Source organism: Hippichthys cyanospilos, chromosome 2 (assembly GCF_059441005.1).
Source record: "Hippichthys cyanospilos isolate Australia breed blue-spotted pipefish chromosome 2, RoL_Hcya_1.0, whole genome shotgun sequence".
Lineage (NCBI taxonomy): Eukaryota > Metazoa > Chordata > Actinopteri > Syngnathiformes > Syngnathidae > Hippichthys > Hippichthys cyanospilos.
The window spans coordinates 4,691,515-4,710,929 of NC_142370.1; the positions used below are offsets into that span (position 1 = coordinate 4,691,515).

The window sequence follows — 19,415 nt, forward strand, 5'->3', positions numbered from 1 at the left end:
GCTTGGCATGGTGACCAGAGGCACCAGTCAAAATTGAGGTTAGTTAGTTTTTGAAGGACAGTTGCATATGTTTTATGGTTGACTTTTAGTATTTAAGGTTGGACAATGGTGACCAACCAATAAACTGTTTTAAGTGGACTCATGTGTGGTTGTTCAAGCACTGCTCTCCCTTGCGATTAAAAAAAGACCAAAAAAAGGGTGGATGTGAGGGAAAGCTTGGCAGCTTCTGACCCCCTTTCCTGACGCATATCCTGACCTTTCCTGTGCCTGACAACCCAGATACCTGCCGCCCCACTCTGGCAGGTACAAGCAACTTTCTGCCCAGCATAAAAGCCCACCTCTCCCTGCCAGTCCCTGTCAGATTGTTTTGCTCCACACGCCAAGCCTCCTAGCATTTACTTCTGCCTTCTATGCCTGTAATTCATTTGTCCCTGACTATCTTCACGCCTGTTGTCCTGTTGTGTCTGTGCCTCAACCTTGCCTGCCCCGACTATCTCCACATCTGCTACCCCGTTCTGCCTGCCCCTGACTATCCTAAAGTTTGCTACCCTGGTAAACCTGCTCTGCTTTCCTGACCGTGTTTCTTGCTTGCCTCTGATCGGATTATCTGCCTCTGTTCAACTCTGTCTGCCTGTCTTCTGTCTTTTGCGCCTCCATGTCCCAGCCAGCTGCTGCCACAGGTATATTACTAGTTTAAACCAGCAACTCACCAGTCCCGTCTGCCTCTTGGGTCCAAACTCCACCACTTGTGACAGCCCCTGATCGGATTCGCTGTCCCTACTTGGCTTTGTCTGTCTCCCCCCGGCCTCTTGAGCCATTCTGTTCGATGAACCAGTTGACCACTACTCTTGTCTGTCTGTGCGCCCTTGCGTCCACTCTCCTATTGTTCTCTCACTCTCTCTCTTGGATTGTTCGATGTGCACACCCTTTTTTGTGCTCATGCAGGTATTAAGTCACTGGGTTGCGCATGTTTATATTTCTTATGGTTGGAGGCATTCATTTGTCGTTTTGTCTATTTCCTCACTCCATGTATGGATGATTCTTTTGCAATTCATCATGGTGTTGGCCTGACAGTCTTTGTTACTCCTAAGCGGTGCTCCCCGGTGTCCATGTAAGCAGATGGTGCATGATGATTATAGGCCCCCTGGGGAGATTCAGGGGGCGCTCTCTAATTGATTGTCATGAAAGGCTCTAATTGAATAAAATGACATGCTGGAACAACACTCACTGCACCCCATTTGATGTTTTGCGGTGTGGTTAAACGCCGTCAAGAAGCCGCGGCAGGCTGCTCGTAAGCAGACTTGGTTTAGAATGGTCCTTCTACTTCCGAAATTAATTTGTTGAAGTAATTTCATAACATGAAGCTTTCATAAATAGAGCTGCTTTATATATGTAAATAGCCTCATACGTTCCAAGCCCCAAAAAACGGTCTTAGACCCTTTAAGTGAATATTATTAAATTTAAAAATTGGTAACAAAATACATATTAGCATTACATTAGTGCATAATCAAAATATATAATGTAAAGAATAATAACAAAAATTCTCCTAAACCCATTAAATGAATCGTTATACTTGGAGCAGTTGACCATGTGAATGCAGTACACTTGTTTGCCTTGAGATGGTGCTGATGTGTTGGTGATGCGTGCAGAGACACCTTTTTAGGACGTTCAATTTCCACGGTTTTATTTTACATTCGTATTTATCCAGGAATCATTTGCAAGTCCACTGGAGCAAATAAATGAATAAATAAACAAATAAAGTGTATGTATATATATATATATATATATATATATATATATATATATATATATATATATATATATATATATATATATATATATATATATATATATATATATATAGATAGATAGATAGATAGATAGATAGATAGATAGATAGATAGATAGATAGATAGATAGATAGATAGATAGATAGATATTTTTTTTTGAGTATGTAAGTTTAGTTTGGGGTCATGTCAAGTGCTTCCTGTGTGATGTCATTGCTTAAGTGCTAAAGACGTGCTAACAACGCAAACGTCAGACGCAACAGCCCAAAGTGGTATGTTACATATGCGGTTTTATGTGAATATGTATAATTTTAGCCATAGCTAATGTCAATGTCATGTTTGTTTGTTTCACAGTATAAATTATTGGAGGAAAGCGTGGCTGAAATGAGTAAAAATGAAAAGTGGAAGACCACAACATCGATACAAAAAAATTCTGAAGATGAATTTTTCGTAACAAGCGGCGTTCGTAAGTAGAGGTACCACTGTATTGGGTTTGAAACAGTTATATTGGAGGCTCTCTGATGGTTCATTCAAAATGTACCCAGATGTCCCCTTGATGCCATCATACAGATTAAGGTCGCATGTTGAAAATGTTCATACTGGCGGACGTAGTTTTTCAGATAGCAGAGACAGAGACAACTATGGCTGTGGTGTCTGGCGGTGAGAAGAGAAAATTAAGCATTGGGGTAACGGAAGGAGTCAGGCAGTGAGCAGTTTCCATAGTTCTCTTTTTAGAAGCGGGTGGGGGGCTCTCGGATTAGTAAACTGGAAAATGGTTAAAAAGTGTCAACGTGTAATTGCACGATAAGGCCCCCTCATGAAGAATTTGTCTGTCCCGATGCTATATTCAATGGCGGCCCTGCTAATCTCCTCGCGACACATTCGGTCTAGTGCAATCGGCCCCTCATAATCTCCCGTGACAGGACGGCGGCCAATGACGGAGGTGAAGGATTTATGGGAGGAGAAGAGGGGAAATATGTGTGGGCGTGATAAACTGGCAACAATTATCCATGTTTAGGACACCAAGAACATGTAGGAATGGAAAGGAACGGGTGGTGGGATGGAGCATGCCAAAGGAGCACAGCCCATATGTGAACCCCTGAATGGGATCAGATATTGGCAAACATCATGATTTGATGGCGTCACTGAAAACTTTCTCGCCTCTTTACAGGCATGCTTGCGGGCCTTCAGTTCTTTTTTGTTTGTGGGTAAAAATAATCGTCCAGATTTCGTTTTCAATTTGATGCAATCATAATATTTGTCATAAGAGGAGATAGGTCATACCGAGCCAACGCTTTGAAGTTTTTGAACATGTGATATCAAAGGAAAAGCATAAAAAACAAGAGGAGGCTTAATTATTGCATAGATTGACAAAACGTGACGACTTTCAAAATGCAACGATGCCGTCCTTTCTAAATGCTTGCAAACAGGAGGTAGAGAGGTACACCCCATCCGTGTCAAATTTTGCCCATGTTGGGCTCATTTACTGCCATTCAAAACTGCAAATATTGTCAATTTTGGACATATTGAAAACTTCTCTAACTAATCTAATTATGACACAATAAATACTCCTATTTCAAGTAAATAAATATATAGATATACAGCACATGTACTTTTTGCTATTTTTAACTTTTTTGTACATAAAGGGAGGATAGGGCTAATGCCGCTGAACATTTTAAGGGGTTGAAAGTAAATTTATATATATATATATATATATATATATATATATATATATATATATATATATATATATATATATATATATATATATATATATATATATATATATATATATATATATATATATGTGACGATGTTATGACCTTTTCAAAAGTGCACTCAAAGCACCCACACCAAATCACCATTTCAGTAAATAGATGGGGAAAGCTTATTAATCGGTGACAATTTTAAATAATGTTAATACATAACGTGCTTTTTTTTTGTATTTGGCTTGCACATACAGTAGCTAACCGTATTAGACATCCAGTAGTTTGTAGCTCCCAGAAAAATGTATATCAATAGATTACAGAAATAAATGTGCAAACTTAAATGTTTAGGCAACTGATAAGTTTTTTGCTCCAGTGGGTGACGACTGAAGTCCATATGTGCTTAGAACTGATTAGATCGACCGCTATATAATTAAATGATGATTGTGTGTCGAAAAAAAAATAAATAATAATAATAATAATACAGAGAAGGGAGATAAACATCCACAAAGTGGCTGAGGCTTGGGATGTATGATCTCCAAATGCGCCAATTGAAAAAAACGAATATTTGTTCTTAATCACTGAAAAACCTACTCTGATTTTTTTTAAACACACTTGCAATTTTCAAAGCTTTGCTGAGCGAGTTCTCAAGCAGACTACATTTTCCGGGTGCAGCAGCATTTTACTTTATACTGCTCATTGCATTTGTGAAAAACAAGAATTGCTGTGATGAAGCGTATAGTTTTGTGCCACGTGTATTGCTAATTTCAAGAGGGTGAGTGGTAAAACTTCCACACAAGTTTGGTGATGACGGTGCAGCTCATGAGCAGTGTCTTGAAAAGAACAACAAAAGACAAAACAAAACAAAAAAAACCAAAATAATTCAAATACTACATGCCATCATTATATAACCATTTGCTGTTTACGAAATGTGTAATAAATTATTTTATTTCTAAAGTATTAAAAATAAAATCAAAATAAAATAAAAGTTACCTGATTGTTTTTTTCTTTTACGGATCGAGTGTAAAATGGTGTAAATATTTGAATATAAACAGTATTCATCAAGCAGGACAGCTTTTTCTCGAATAATGAGAACATGGGTAATAAAAGTCACATTTAATAATAGTGAGCAAGCACGCGGCATTGTAAATGAAAGGTTTTACTCAATAAATATGGTAGCGACTGCAACATAAATGTATAAATAATCAAATGAACATTTACGGATTTATCGTATTTTTTCACTTCCTTGGTTTAAATAAAATGCGTCAATATTAATAACATGTCATTAAAAAAAAAAGTACAAAAGCAATCCTCAAACGAAGCAATATCCAAGAGGAGTTAAAAAAAAAAAGGTAACTTAGCAAACTTTGAAAGGGTGGGAGAGGGTTAAAAAAAAAAAAAAAAGTGTTCCCGGAGACCCAGCTAAGCCCGCCCGGCTCAATAAAACGAATCGCATCCAGACAAAACCCTCAACTGATGTTCATGTAAGCAACAGGCCGCCCCGTCCTGTGAGACTTTCCAATGGGCTGAAAGAGTAGTACGCCGTTTTCTCGCAGGGCTCAGCAGATAGACACAATATTTGCCAATAAATTACTACTGTATATAGGTATAGTTTAGCGAGGGTTCCAAATACAGATTTAAACATACCTGAGCTGCGACCTAAACCAACGCAACCGTGTCTTTATTAAAGCTGCGAAAAACAATCATTTAGCTTAGAAATACAGCATCAATTATATGACCCATTTGAAGCGGTTAGGGCGCAGAAATCGAAAGAAATGCGTTAAGGGGAAACTATTTGCAGCTTTGTGGATTTAACGATATAAATTCAACGAAAAATAATACGACATAACGCGAGACAATGTTTTCAAAGGGCATGTTGAATATCAGGCAAAAAAAAACAAAAAAACAAGCCAGACTGCAATCCTCTGACAATATAATTACCCGAATGGCGATTAAATTGAAAATGATGATGACATCTGCGTCCAAATATAAAACAGAAAAACACTTGTATAATCATTTACATCTGAATTGAAATTTGCTCCATTTGCTTCCCTCTAAACGTATAAAAATGAGAAAAAAGTGCAAGAAAACAACTGTTTCAAATGGCAGGGCATCATCTGCATTTATACTGCAGAGCAATCACCTTTACTATCAGTTTCAATATGTGAGAGTCCATTTCCTTTCATGAAAAAATAATAACATTCCAATGGTATCCAAATACTTTGGGATTTAATTCAGGAAACGTGTTTCTCCTCATGACAAAAGCTACAATTGCATAAAGCGTTCTCATAGGCATATGTATTCACCATTAATAACACAACGAAATGAAATTACACCGATCAACTGATGTTTACATGGATTAAAACTTGAAATCAATTCATATTGCTGATTGGGAACGTTTTCAAACATTCTCCCTCAGCTTTGAGCGAACAGCCCGCGCCTTAAATTCCATACAACTATAAACATATTTAAAAAAAACTGAAAAAGAAAATGCAGAGGAAAACATAATGCACCAGACCTGGAGGATTATCGTTTAAATCGTGTGAAAACCTGGCACGTGCTCAGATAAATCTGTGAGCGTTCCGCCAAGCAGCTGACAAAAGAAGTAAACATTTTGAGGGGGAGGAAGAAAAAAACAACTTTGTTCAAGGTGATTTTATGGTTCTGTCGGCCCGCCTCTGCTTGGAGTATTTGGTTGCGGTTTTAGTGCTGGTAAAAAGTTGAAATACATTTAAATGTGCGTGAGGGGCACGGTCCCGTTGACGTGGGCGCCGCTGCCCTGGTAGTGCTGAGTGTGGAGCACTTGCAGGCGCCCCTGCACGGACGAGTCGCCCGTCGCGTCCCCGGCGGGCAAGTACATGCTGATCATGTCCCGCAGGTCCCCCGGGGGGCAGGGCTGGCGCGCCGCGGACACCGGAGGGCTCGCGCTGGGCTCCGATTTGACCAGGGGCCCCAGACCGAGGGCCCCGGACACCGGCGACACGCCGGCGCTGTGGTGCTGCGTGTGAGTGTGAGTGTAGCCCGTGATTCCGCCGTAGCCGGGCGGCGAGGAGGCGCTCATGTAGCTCTGGGAGTTCGAGATGGGGCTGTACGATAAGGTGCTCATGTCGTACCTGTGCACGGGCTGCGAGTGTTGGTGCGCGTGCTGGTGCGGATGCGGGTGCGGGTGCGGGTGCGGGTGAGCGCCGGCGCCCGGGTGCTGCGAGTAAGCCTGCAGCTGCGCCTCCTGCATCATGACGTGAGCCGCGGCGGCCGCGGCGGCAACCTGTCCGGGGTAAGCGCCGTTCGGCCAACCGTTGACGTGCGCCGTGTAGACTCCCGCGCCGTGGCCGGAGCTCTCCAGCCGCTGCCCGCCGCCCATCCCTGCCGCCGCGTTACCGAGGAGCCCCCCCGCTAGCGAGTACTTGTCCTTCTTGAGCAACGTCTTGGTCTTCCTCCGCGGCCGGTACTTGTAGTCCGGGTGCTCCTTCATGTGCATGGCCCGCAGCCGCTTGGCCTCGTCGATGAAGGGCCGCTTCTCGGCCTCGGTCATCACCTTCCACTCGGCTCCCAGCCTCTTGCTGATCTCCGAGTTGTGCATCTTGGGGTTCTCCTGGGCCATCTTGCGCCGTTGGCCGCGCGACCACACCATGAAGGCGTTCATTGGTCTTTTGATTCGCTCCTGGGGGACTTTGACTCCGCCGCCGCCGCCGCCGCTGTGACTCCCGGGGTTGGACGGGATGCTCTGGTGCACCGCGGGGGAGTGCAAGTCCGTCTCCATCATGATGCTGTACATTCACCTTGCGTTGACAGAATCTCTCAGACGCGCGGGAACATCGGGGCCGCTTCGCCCCCCAGCCCCAGAGGATGATCAAGAAGAGTCTCGGACTCAAGGGAAACTTGCTCCGTACGTCCCCGCCTTGGACTTTCCACTGTCATCCGCCGGGAGGAAGGCAGCCTAGTTTGGGAACCCGGCGTGCGTTAGCAAAAGTTCGCCTAACGTGCTCGGGTCGTGCGCGGCTGACTCTCGCTAAATGAGATCCGGCGGCCAATGGAGAGGCTCTGGCGGGCGCGTCATTTGCATGCGCGGGCACGACATTTTGTTGACGTCACAGCGGCTGTGTGTGTGTGCGTGTGTATGCGGACACTAAAGCAGGAGTTCTCAAAGTTTTTGGAGTCAGGAACACCTTTTAGAAAACATATTTTCCAAAGACCCCCATTGCAAATATTTACGAAAAAAAAAATCATTTAAGCCCTTTTTATTAGATTCAATTTGACAACAAGAATATTTGTTAGTTTTCAGCTCTACTGAAGTTTGGAAAATAAAAATTGCAAATTGCACGCCTCCCTATAACAACTGGCTCACTATCCGCCAAACAGATGGCTACCAATTATTTAGTCTAAAACAGCATTAGAAAATACAAACCTGCTTTAGCTTTGCAGGCTTCATCCCCTCCTTAGCAAGCGATTGTAGACACAAAACACATTCTGACAAATTTCAAATTGATTACATTTTAAAAATTATATTAAATGGAATGAATTGGTTGCTTTATTTAAGAGTCGTGAATACTTTCACAATTTAATATGGAAAAAAATGAAATAAACACAAATATATATGTATATACTATTATTAATATATAAAAAGATATATATATATTTTATGAATAACCTAGATTCTTTCACGGACCCCCGTGGGTCCGCGGACCCCACTGTGAGAACCGCTGCACTAAAGCATTCACACTTGAGTGACTTTATAACTATATTGAAGTAATTGTATAAAGAACGGAACACACTTTTTCTGAACTTCATCGAATCCCATTTATTCTGACGCACGACCTAATATAAGTATTCAGGTTGTTAAAAACATGTCATATTTGAAAAGACAATGTCCCGACAGATAAAAGTTTTGCAAATTGGATGCTTAATCGAATTATCATCTCGAAACGATTTTACTTCTGCAACAAATCAATAATCAAACGCTGCAAATTAGAGGCTTGAAATTTCTCTGCGCTTTTGACATCCAACAAACTCTGCTGCATGCAGAGCCACAGGTGCATTTCTGTTGTCTGTTGCTCGGAGACGCTTGATTGGCAGCGCAGAGCATGTGCCATTCAAAGCAACCTTTTGTTTCCTTCCAGTGCTCTGGTGAATACGGGGAAGATACTTAACACGCACACGCGCGCGCACAAACACACTCTGGCGTTCAATAGCTGGCATCAGTTTTAAAAACTGGAGATATTTCTTGACATCTTTGTTGTGTTATTCCTGCTTGCGCAATGTCCATTCTTGAGAATATAAAGAGGACGTTTAATTCTATAAAATATACAACACAATGCAAATTCGTTATTATGATTCTTTTTTGGGCGGATTGATTGGCAAATGCATCATTCTGACCAATCAATAAAACTAGTGAAATAAATGTGTGCAGCAAATCGTGGGCCTCTCGAAGGCTCTGTTACATGACACACAGTTTGTTTTTCTTTCTTTTAACATTAATGGTATATTTAGTTTTTATTCAACGTTTTCCTTGGGTGTTCTCTAATACGCGAGCGGCCGCCTGCATGCACTTCATGTACCACGGCTCCCTCGCACCTGTTGTTGCTGAGTGGTTCAAGATCGGACCTGCTTGTCACGTTGGTTTTTCCTTTTGTTCGTTTGTTTCAGTTGTTGGCATTTAGACAAGGAACTACGGACACAGATTACTTTATTGCACGAGTTCTGAGATTCTGAGATTTGTTTTGACTCGTGATCAAATGTAATAGCCACCTTGTTCGTTTCAGTCTCATTAAAAAACTACCTGTATGCTTTCTAGTTATATGAAACTTTCCGTAAAAAGTTAAATGTAAAGGGTATGCACAAATATGCCCACACAAACCGTCAATAATTTTTATATCATTTCTGTCGGTATTTTTATTTTAAGAAATTGCTTTCAAAATGGTCAGCTTTCTCCGTTTTTTTTCTCTTCATGACAAGGTGGTGCGTCTGATGTGAATTTGAAGAAAGAGTTGCATCAAAATGCTCCAACTTCTGTTTTCCTTGGCCTTCATGGAGAAGCACACACAAACATACACATTATATATATATATATATATATATATATATATATATATATATATATATATATATATATATATATATATATATATATATATATATATATATATATATATATATATATATATATACACACACATATCTTTACATTCGACAACATTGCATTTGCAACAGTACATTCAACCGGTTGAATTGATTTCATTATTAAAGAGTCATGAAGAGTTGAGGTTTCACAATTTAATATTAAATAAAATTTAATTAACTAATATATATATATATATATATATATATATATATATATATATATATATATATATATATATATATATATATATATATATATATATATATATATATATATATATATATATATATATATATATATATATATATATATATATATATGCTCTATATCGCTTGTTTTTACCAGGGTACAAGCGTGCTTATCTCTGCTGACTTGGCATACATACAGGGCTGGAGTTTCTTGACAACCAGAGATCTCGTGACCACCCCACGTGGAGGAGATTTTTTTTTAACCTTTTTGAAACTTTCTTGCCAATGTTTTCAAGGAGGCAGTACTCTTAGATCACTTGGTGGTCTGCCACAATCTACATCTGTATTGCCAGAGGTGGGCTACTTTCCATTATCGTCAGCCCATAATTTTTTCAAGCCAGATGACATTGTAATCGCCAGTCCATCAGTGTATTTTTCCCAACCTTCCGCCTACTTTAGAGGGTGACATTTGACCTTTTTATTCTTCTGGTCCATCGCTGGTCTACCTCTGTCTGCACTATTTTTTTTTCTGTTTTATTATTTACACTTAAACCTAAAACCATGTATGTGGTTCCACAATCATACAGGTAATTGAAACATAACAGAATACTATAAGTGTAACATGAAAACAAAGCTAGTTAAGGGGTTTAAACCTCGGCTATATTACACCATTATGTTTAATATAGGGGACAAGAGTGCAATTAGCAATTATGTCCAATGGATGGCATTATCAAGCCTTACATGACACTCAAATGGTGGATGTTAGTTCTCATTTATCATTGCCTGGCCTCCATCTATAGAAGACGGTTTCATTAACACTTGTCAAAATTGAATCTGTCACATACACTACAAGGGACACAAAGTATTGCAGCGGTTGAACATACTAAAAAAAAAAAAAATAGGGAATTAACAACCCTAATTCTTGATTCTTCTGGCCATGAGCCAATCAGAGAAAAACTGCAAATTTGGTCTGTGTTCATTGGTAAATGCATACCAGAATGCTATTACCAGCAAGAAACCAGGGCTAAGACAAGGAGCAACTATAAATAAATCTCTGGTAAAGTCAGCTGTGTTATAGGTGTGAGTGACGAGCAGTGAATTGAACCAATCCAGTGGAGATCTCTCCCCCAACACTTTAGGGCAGCAATGGCTTTTGTACCTTTGGCCAATCCAAATGAATAAATGAGGAGCAGAAAGATTCTGCAACCAGACTGGAAAGAGATCTGAGAATGTCAGGTTCCTGTCCGCTCTCCTAGATGCCTTCCTTCGTGTATGTTGTTTATTAAATATTCTCAGTTGCCTGAACCTGACATGACCTGGTCTCAGATTTGGTGGGGCTGAGCTTCATCCCAGCCGATTCACACTCAGCTGCGAATCACTCCAGTGAGAGTCGGAGGTCATGGCCCGGGGAAGCCAACAGCACCACATCATCTGCAAATAGCAGAGATAAAATGCTGAGACCCTCAAACCGGACCTCCTCAACGCTTTGGCTGCACCTAGAAATTCTGTCCATAAAAGTAAAGAACACCATCGGAGCCAACACACCACCATTTATTTTGCCGGCTGATTATGACTTTTGAATGAGAAGGGCTTATACGCTGGACTGGTAGCCATCCTTTTTGCAGGTAAAAACTGCAATAGCACGATGGAGCCTCATGAAAGCTGCATAAGATGGTTCTGGAAACAGTCTATGCCACAGAGTATGAGGGGGTTGAGTTTCTGAGCCGGCCTTGCAAGGGTTAAGTGATCGATCAGTTGTTAATAATATTTGAATAAACACACACTTCAAAGGAATAACTTATGTGCATTAGACAACAGACCCAGTTGGTTTTTGACTCTGTCATAGCAAACTGTCAACTCTTCTAGAGTTCAGCTGCACTGACAGAGCATACGCATACGAATATGCGCACACACACACACACACACACACACGCACACACACACAAACACACACACACACACACACACACCGCACGCACGCACACGCACACACACTCGGGGTTCGAGTTCTGACCTATATGCCCTTTATACTCTATTTTTGACATGTTCTAGGCTGTACAACATATTAGACACTTCACACATCCTGAGTGGTTATAATAATTGGCATGGGGGGGGTGGGGGGGGGTGGTAGGAGCAGAGAAGGGTTAAGGGAGATCAAATATGAAAGCATATAATAAAGACCAACCATTTGTGTTTGAAGATTTCAAATAGCAGTGAGCTGCATTCCTTGACAGTTCAGTCTCATTCATCATTGAAGTCGCAGCAGCATCCGGCAAGCGGTTGAGTGTCAAGTCCATAATGTCACGAAAATAGCATGAAATTAACATGTGATGTCAGAATGTTCACTGTACCACGTCGAGCAGTTGCAATCAATTTCTTTCAGGAACTGATTATTTTTTAGATACATCGATCATATCTGATTTGGTTGATCCATAGTGCACATTAACTCATTTAATTCCAGGTATTTTCAGACTCTCCTTTAGCCCGAAAATTATTTTAAAAAATCTGAACATAAGTAGTCAGGAGGGAATGTTGTGACTCTTTCACTTACTTCATTCCAAAGACATTTTTTTACGTTTTGTAAGAGACCAGACATTCTATCCCAGGCACTTATATTAAAAAAAAAAAAAAAAAAAAAAGTTATCAGGACCAAAATAGGGTCTAAAATGTTTGGTGTTAAATTAATCTGTACTAAAGTAATCATTTAAGTGACTAATTACAAAAGTAATTCAATACTTTAGGTAATTAATAAAGTAATTGATTTTTTGTAATAAGTACTAAAGTAATTGCTTACTGAAGCTAATGTACTAAAGTTATGAATTCTTTTAGACACTGAAGTACTACAGACAGTAACAAATTTCTTTAGTACTTTACAAATCTAAAGAATCGATTTCTTTGGTAATTTAGAAAATAATACATTATTTTAGTACTTTAGAACTCTCTAAAGGAAGTCATTTTTTTTTCATGACTTAAGTACCCCAAATCATTAATTACAGTACTGTAGTACCTAAAGAATTAAATGACGTTCCTACTTTAGTACCTTAAATAAATAGATGGACCGTCTGCGGTCCACTTGGTTGGACTGTGGGAAGGTTCCTGCCCAATGGCTTTGCCTGCTGTCAAGTCATCATTGCACTATATGGCACAATATGTTTTCTGCAATCTATATTGTTTACCTGTATTTGTGTGAAATGTGTATCTATTTGTCTGTATTTGGTACATGCAGCATCCACTTCAACCTGTGGGCCTGGAAGGGGGCTCCTCCCACCCGTGGTCCCTTCTGGAGCGTTCTGATTTTTCCCAAATTGGGGTTTTGGAGTTTTTCCTTCCCCTTCTGGGAGCTTTGAGAGGGGATGCTGTTGTGTACCATACATCGAAAAGATGTCTCTGGATGACTTCTTTTTTCGAAAGAAATCTGGACATGACCTCTTTTCATTTCTGAAGCCCTTTGAGACTTCGGTGATTTAGGACTATTTAGGACTGATTGATTGATTGAGTTTTGGTCTTAAAAAAAAAAGAAGAATACTTTTGTACTTTTCTATCTAAAGTAATCGATTACTTTCATACTTGAATAAATCAATATAAAATATTTTAGTCCACTTGAAAAAAAATCAATAAGTGCATACAATTGAATGTCTGGAATAATGAAAATGAGGTAAAGACGTAAAAATACATCTTTGGCATGGAACGTGTTAAGAAGACCAGTCACGAAAAATTAAAACTACGATGTACGTTCCATTTTTTTTCCTGCAAATTCAATAAATCTCTTTCCAGGAAGCATATGATTTGATTGGTTAATTCAGGTCACATGACAACAGGGGCTACTGAAAAATTGCATGTAGCTCAAACATAGTTTAGACAGTCATCTGCAGTAGAAAAAATGCACACAAAGAATATACAGTACAGTGGGCCCCCGGTTTACGAACCCCCTGTCTTACGTATTTTTCAACTTACGACGTGGACCGCGGCGTTTTTTCGTCCCCTTCTTACGCACAAACCTTTCGTCTTACGAACCATCCAACATGCTGGTCAGTGTGTCCGCACTATTTTTTGCGCTTTGCTGCATCAAGGATAACAACTTTTCTCACATGTCACAGAAATGCCGATATGCTATTGGTCGATTAAGGCCGTCACGGAGATGCCGATATGCTATTGGCCGAACTCCCTTGCTTGATGGAACGAGCTGGTCAGTGTGTGGTGAAGACTTTGCAAACATTTATCTGTTAGACATGGCTTCAAAAAATTCCAAGTGTCGTAAAGGAAGAAGTAAGAGGATGACGACAAAAGAAACGAAGCAGGAGATAATAAAAAATAATCAAAAAATACGAAGCGGCAGATAACATGAGATATTTATGCAAAAAGATGGTACATGGAAGTTTATCTATATATTTTTTTTTGTTATTTAAATTTTTTGGAATCATCTGTTAACAGCAACATCTTCTCTCTAACAGACTGAACATGCCTGCATGTTTAGTCCCAACATATTCATAGAAAACGAATGGATATTTTCAAGACTAACTTAATACTGTTATTTAAATAGCAGTTCAAAATCGAAATCAATCCTTCAACAGCATCTTTTTTTATCTCCTTTTGTTTGATAGATTTTTTTTTAGTGAACATAAAAAGACATTGCACATAATTCATATATACAATCATAAATACGCAAATAAAATCATATATAAAGTACTGAATATAAAAAAAAAATCTTTTTCTTTTATTTTTTTGCTTTTTACCAGGAATCGAGAAGCATTTATTTCCAAAAAATAAAAATAAAAAATCAACTTAAATAGCTCTTTATTTTGTGCCGGCCAGCATGTTGGATTTTGTATCGATACACAACAGGATACGTTCTAACACTGAATTTAAGTGAAAACAGGACCAAATTGTGAAGTTTCAGTGCATACGAGCAGGCAAGAGTAGATATTGCAGTAGGTAGTTACTTTCTTCCTCAATACTATATTCAACCATGTGTATTGGTACTGGTGTACCTTTAGCTTGCTGGGAGAGGCTTCTTGCACAATAGCCTTTAGACGCTTGTGTTGCTGTTCTGTCCAACTGACTTGACTTTGCAAATGTCATAGTCAATTAAAAACATAAAAATCAAAAACTCTATAGGAGCCAGAGAGGATGAAGGTGGCCCGATTCTCCAGCCCTAAGGCAGTGGCCAGCTGGGAGAACTACAAGTCGGTAAAGGCCAGCAACAAGTTGACCCGGAAGGTCCTGGCGCGCTCATCCACTGAAAAGCAGAGCGTCAGGTTCGTCATGGCGGTCATCAACCCCTACACAGACGCCAGGCTGAGGGTCCTAGCCAAGAACGCGGACAAGGACGATCGCAGGGACGCGGCTGATGTCTTGAAGATGTTTCAGAGGAGGATCTCAGTGATGAACGTGCTCAGGCATGGGCAGGGCGTGCGCTGGAACCACAAGTACCGCTGAGTGCTGAGGCTAAGGGCAGGAGGTGACGAGGGCGGCGAAGGAGGCCTTGAGGACCAGCCAGACCGTTTTGACCTGCAGGCCAACCTGGACTGTGCGAAGGCAGAGGAGGAGGAGGAGAGCAAAGTGATCTTGGCTGAGCTTGCCAGGGAGCTGGCTGATGCCCAAGGAGCAACTTGTCAGTGGACAAGTTGCTCCTTGGTGCGGTCGGCAAATACACCTGCAACTTGGCCAAGAAGGTCCAGGCCAAATCCTCTGTGGCTGAGAGCTGCAGGTAGGTGATGACCCCAGCAGGAGATTGACGTGGCACTCAAGAGGGGCGACCCGCCCTCTGTAATGTTCGACGCCCTGGTCAAGCTTGAGATGGGCTGGGCGGTCCTGAATCGGCATCTGGGCCATATGTTGTCCTTTGGGATGTTTTTTGTGGGACTCCTTGATGTGCAGGAAGGACAAGATGGAGCGCAGGGTGCGGTTCCTCTCCCTTGCTATGTGCCACAGGGTTAGTGTCAGGGTTCAGGCACCTGCTGGAGTTGCTGGTGGCCTCAGACCCGACCTTGCAGAGGCACAGGTGCCAGGAGGGGCACAAGCTGGCCAACACCATCTTGCCGCACATCAGCAGGTCCCTCTTCAACTGTTTTGGTGCTAACTTCTCCAAAAACGCAAGGAACAGTAAGGCCGTGGCTTCAATTTGAATATTAACATTGATATTGTGGAATGCATGGGCGGCTCGGTGGCGCAGTGAATCGCACGTCCGCCACACAGTTCAAAGGTTCAAATCCACCTGGCTCCGGCCTTCCTGTGTGGAGTTAGCATATTCTCCTCGAGCGATTTGGCAGCAACCTGAGTGGAGGAAATTGACCCGGTTTGTTATGAGGAGATGTGTGATTTGCAATTTTTAATATCTAAACTTCAGTATGGCTGAAAAGTAACAAATAGACTTGTTGTCGAATGAAATCTGTTGGTGAACAAAAAGGGCACTTATATTTGGCTGAAATCAAATTTTTGCTTTTGTTTTGTTTCTGCCAGCATTTGCAATGGGAAACTTTCTTAAAAGTATCCCTGGCTCCAAAATTTTGAAAACCCCAAGTGACAATGCTCGATCACAGTAACGGGCAGTTCCACCACCAGAACTGCACGTACTGCCACAAACGGTACGCTCATATATTTCTTCCTGGTAAAAAAAAAAACAGAAAGTCGATGTAAAGCGTTGTTCAGTAACGATGGTAGAAGCCTGTGCCCTGTGTTATGCTTGTATGATTGCGAGCCTGTACAAAACACTGAAAGTGGCAGCCGTGTGGTCTATCTTGAAAGAAGCTGAAACGAAACCAAGGAAGCAAGCTAGCCTCGTTTTAGTGTTCTCAGCCTGCAGTATTTAAAATCATTTTTAGCCATAAATAATGTCTCAGAATCATACATAGAAATAGTGACTAAACTCCTTAAGAGAAGTGTGCAAGTGTATGTTTGCTTGTTAGTTGTGTTGGTTATTTGTCCAGAAGTAAAAAACTATCCCCCCTCATTCTTCCTTCAGCTGTTCTTTCTTCTTGCTGTCCTAGTATTAATTGCATTGTTGCTTTTTGGGCATTTACAGGAAATGAGGGAGACAAAATGGAGCATGTAACCATGGTGATGTTTTGTCACTGTGTCAGGTTCACCTATTAGAAATTTGTAAAAACTAAAAACAACGAAGGAGAAAAGGCATTAATTTCTGCTCATGCATGAGGAGATCAGAGAAGGACTGCACAAGTCTGCTGCGCTCAGAAACGGTCTCTCCAAACCCTCTCTTTTTATTTGGTTTATTTCCTAAAAGGGCAAAAGAGCAGCGGGGGTGGGGGGGTGGGGGGGTGGGGTGTATTTGTTCATCTATGTGTCTGCATGCGGAGGTGGAAGATTAGTACACGTATGGCACAACAATTCATGGAGCGAGACATTCTGCAAGATACTTTCAATCACAAGTGAAGTGACACCTGTCTGCGGTTTGATCTTGGCCAAATTTGTCGCAGCAACCTTCTCAAAGCAAAGCATTTCTTCATTGCAAGCAGTTACATTGAACCTTCTCATTGTAAAGCAATTCTACATTGCAGGCGGTTTTAGTGATTGTAGCAAATGTATAATCACTATATTTATTCCAACACACTGGCAAAAGAGGATTCCTTGCTCTGACCCAAAAGCGTAAAGGAGTTGTCCATCAGCCCGTCGCTCGTGGACACCCGTTTTGCTGATGGATCGACGAATGACAGGCAAACTAAAAAAATAAACAAACAAACAAACAAACAAAAAAGGCAAATTAAAAATGTTGGAATCACAATTTTCATCCAATTGTGGGGATAGACATTGCGTCAGATGTCACTCCGCTTTTTGCTTACTGAGATCGATTTCAACTGAGGTGGATGTTTATCTGCTATAGTGCTGCATCTTAGTTCAAACTGCAATCGGCCTGCAGTCTATGTGGCATTAGTCACTTTACAGTACCACCAAGCAATGGAGGAATATGTCTGTCCAATTATAACACATGGTTTGTGTCGCTAAAAGGACACAATTACGGTATCGTTAGATGCATTTCTTCATTTTATATCGAATAACGTACTGTTGCGGTTATGGGGGCTTGGGGCGTAAACGAGTCAGGTGCGAGGCAATGCGTGCATAGACGCAGATGCGGAAAGTGATGTTGTGACAATAAAATAATTTGAAGTTTCAATGTTTTGATTTTTTTTTTAAACAGCTGATTATATGAATTTGTTTAAAATCCCTCAAAGTCATCATCACTATCTGACATGCCGAATATCACCTCCCATTTAAATTCCGGATGTCCTCTCCACATTGCTCTTCATTTGCGCATACGTCTTCATTACTGCTCCACGGGTAGCCATCTTCGGACCAGTCCAATTTAGTTTGAAATGGAGGTCTTCCGAGATGATTTGCTGATCACCTCACTTGGGACGTTTGAGTGACGACTGTTGTGAGATCAGAGCGTGGAAGGTCGCCCTTGGCTGTTTCTCCCCCCACCTGCCGACATCCATGTTCAAGCTCACGTCCAAGGGCTGAAGGAGGCAAGTCCAGCCGTTTTTTTTTTCCTTTTCATAATGCGTCCGCCCAAAAAAAATATCCACACAGCTTCATTTTTGACATCAAAGAGGCAATTTGGCAACACTTGACGAAAGCGCGTTTTTTGCATTGTCCTGTGCAAATGCTCTAAAACGTATGCAAACTATATTGAATTAGAGGTATATATATAATAATTTTAGGTCTTGTAAATGACGTTACTTTTCCCGCGTTCAAATTATTTTTATTCATGTGGAGAAAAATTGCTCTGTTTTGAGTTATGCAGTTATGGAGGTTGAAAACGAGGGGGGAAAAAAACTCGACCTGTACTCTTGCGCTTTCATTCCTAATGTATTTAAAATCCTTTTTTAAATTCAGTCTGACAATGTTTAAATTTGAGTGAAGCTATTCAAAATAGATACTTTGTTCCATTGCACAATTATGGTTTACATAAAGTAGACATCCATCCATCCATTATCTACCGCTTTATCCGGCGTCAGGTCGAGGGGGCGGCAGCTTCAGCCGACCTCCCTCTCCCCAGCCACTTCATCCAGCTCTTCCAGGAGGATCCCTAAATGTTCCCAGGCCAGCCCAAAGACACAATCGTGTCTCGTGATGGTGCTTTTGCTCGTCCCCAGGGCCTCCTCCTGTTGGATGACGTTTTTAGATTGTGTAATAATTGAGCTTAATAAGCAACAATAATGGCTTTGCTTTGGCTTCATCAGGAACATGAAAAACTTTCAGGGTATGCCAATTCAATATTTTTATTTTTTTTAAAGCCTAAATATTGATTGACAGCTTACTTTTCTATTTATAAGTTGAGTTGATGTTTTTTTTTTTTTTAAATAAGCGCACACAGAAGCAATGCGGTTTCACTTTCTGAGCCAGCTATGAACCGTCAATGAGAATGACATTTGACATAGACAGCCATTGAATGTGAACGTTCGAATCAATCTTTGTTTTGCAAAAGATCTCGTTGTTGCTATTCTATGTTAAAGTAGCCAAACGCACTAAATCATTTCAAGCATATACGCTCAACATTTAATCTTCACACCTTGTCCTCTAATTCAGTGGTTCTCAAAGTGGGGCCCGTGAAATCATCGGGGTGTTTTGGAACTGATTTAGTTTATCCTTCAAAGGGACA

The 19,415-nt window shown here is 40.8% G+C and overlaps 1 protein-coding gene and 1 long non-coding RNA gene across 4 annotated transcripts in view; both read right to left on the bottom strand.

Annotated features, from left to right (window-relative positions):
* Positions 1-4,594: 4,594 nt before the first annotated feature.
* Positions 4,595-7,987, bottom strand: sox1b (SRY-box transcription factor 1b). Its single transcript, XM_088404755.1, has one exon. It carries the CDS (start codon positions 7,266-7,268, stop codon positions 6,225-6,227), a length of 1,044 nt encoding a protein of 347 aa, XP_088260881.1. The 5' UTR covers positions 7,269-7,987; the 3' UTR covers positions 4,595-6,224.
* A 3,347-nt stretch (positions 7,988-11,334) lies between these two features.
* The window catches only part of LOC148426941 (uncharacterized), a 74,809-nt gene continuing 66,728 nt past the window's right edge, over positions 11,335-19,415 (bottom strand). For 2 of the 3 annotated variants that reach the window (XR_015863968.1, XR_015863970.1), the window contains one exon: positions 11,335-16,072. This is a non-coding gene — a long non-coding RNA (uncharacterized LOC148426941). Of the gene's footprint in view, positions 16,073-17,393; positions 17,475-19,415 lie in introns of all 3 variants that reach the window. The other variant, XR_015863971.1, reaches the window with a different exon arrangement.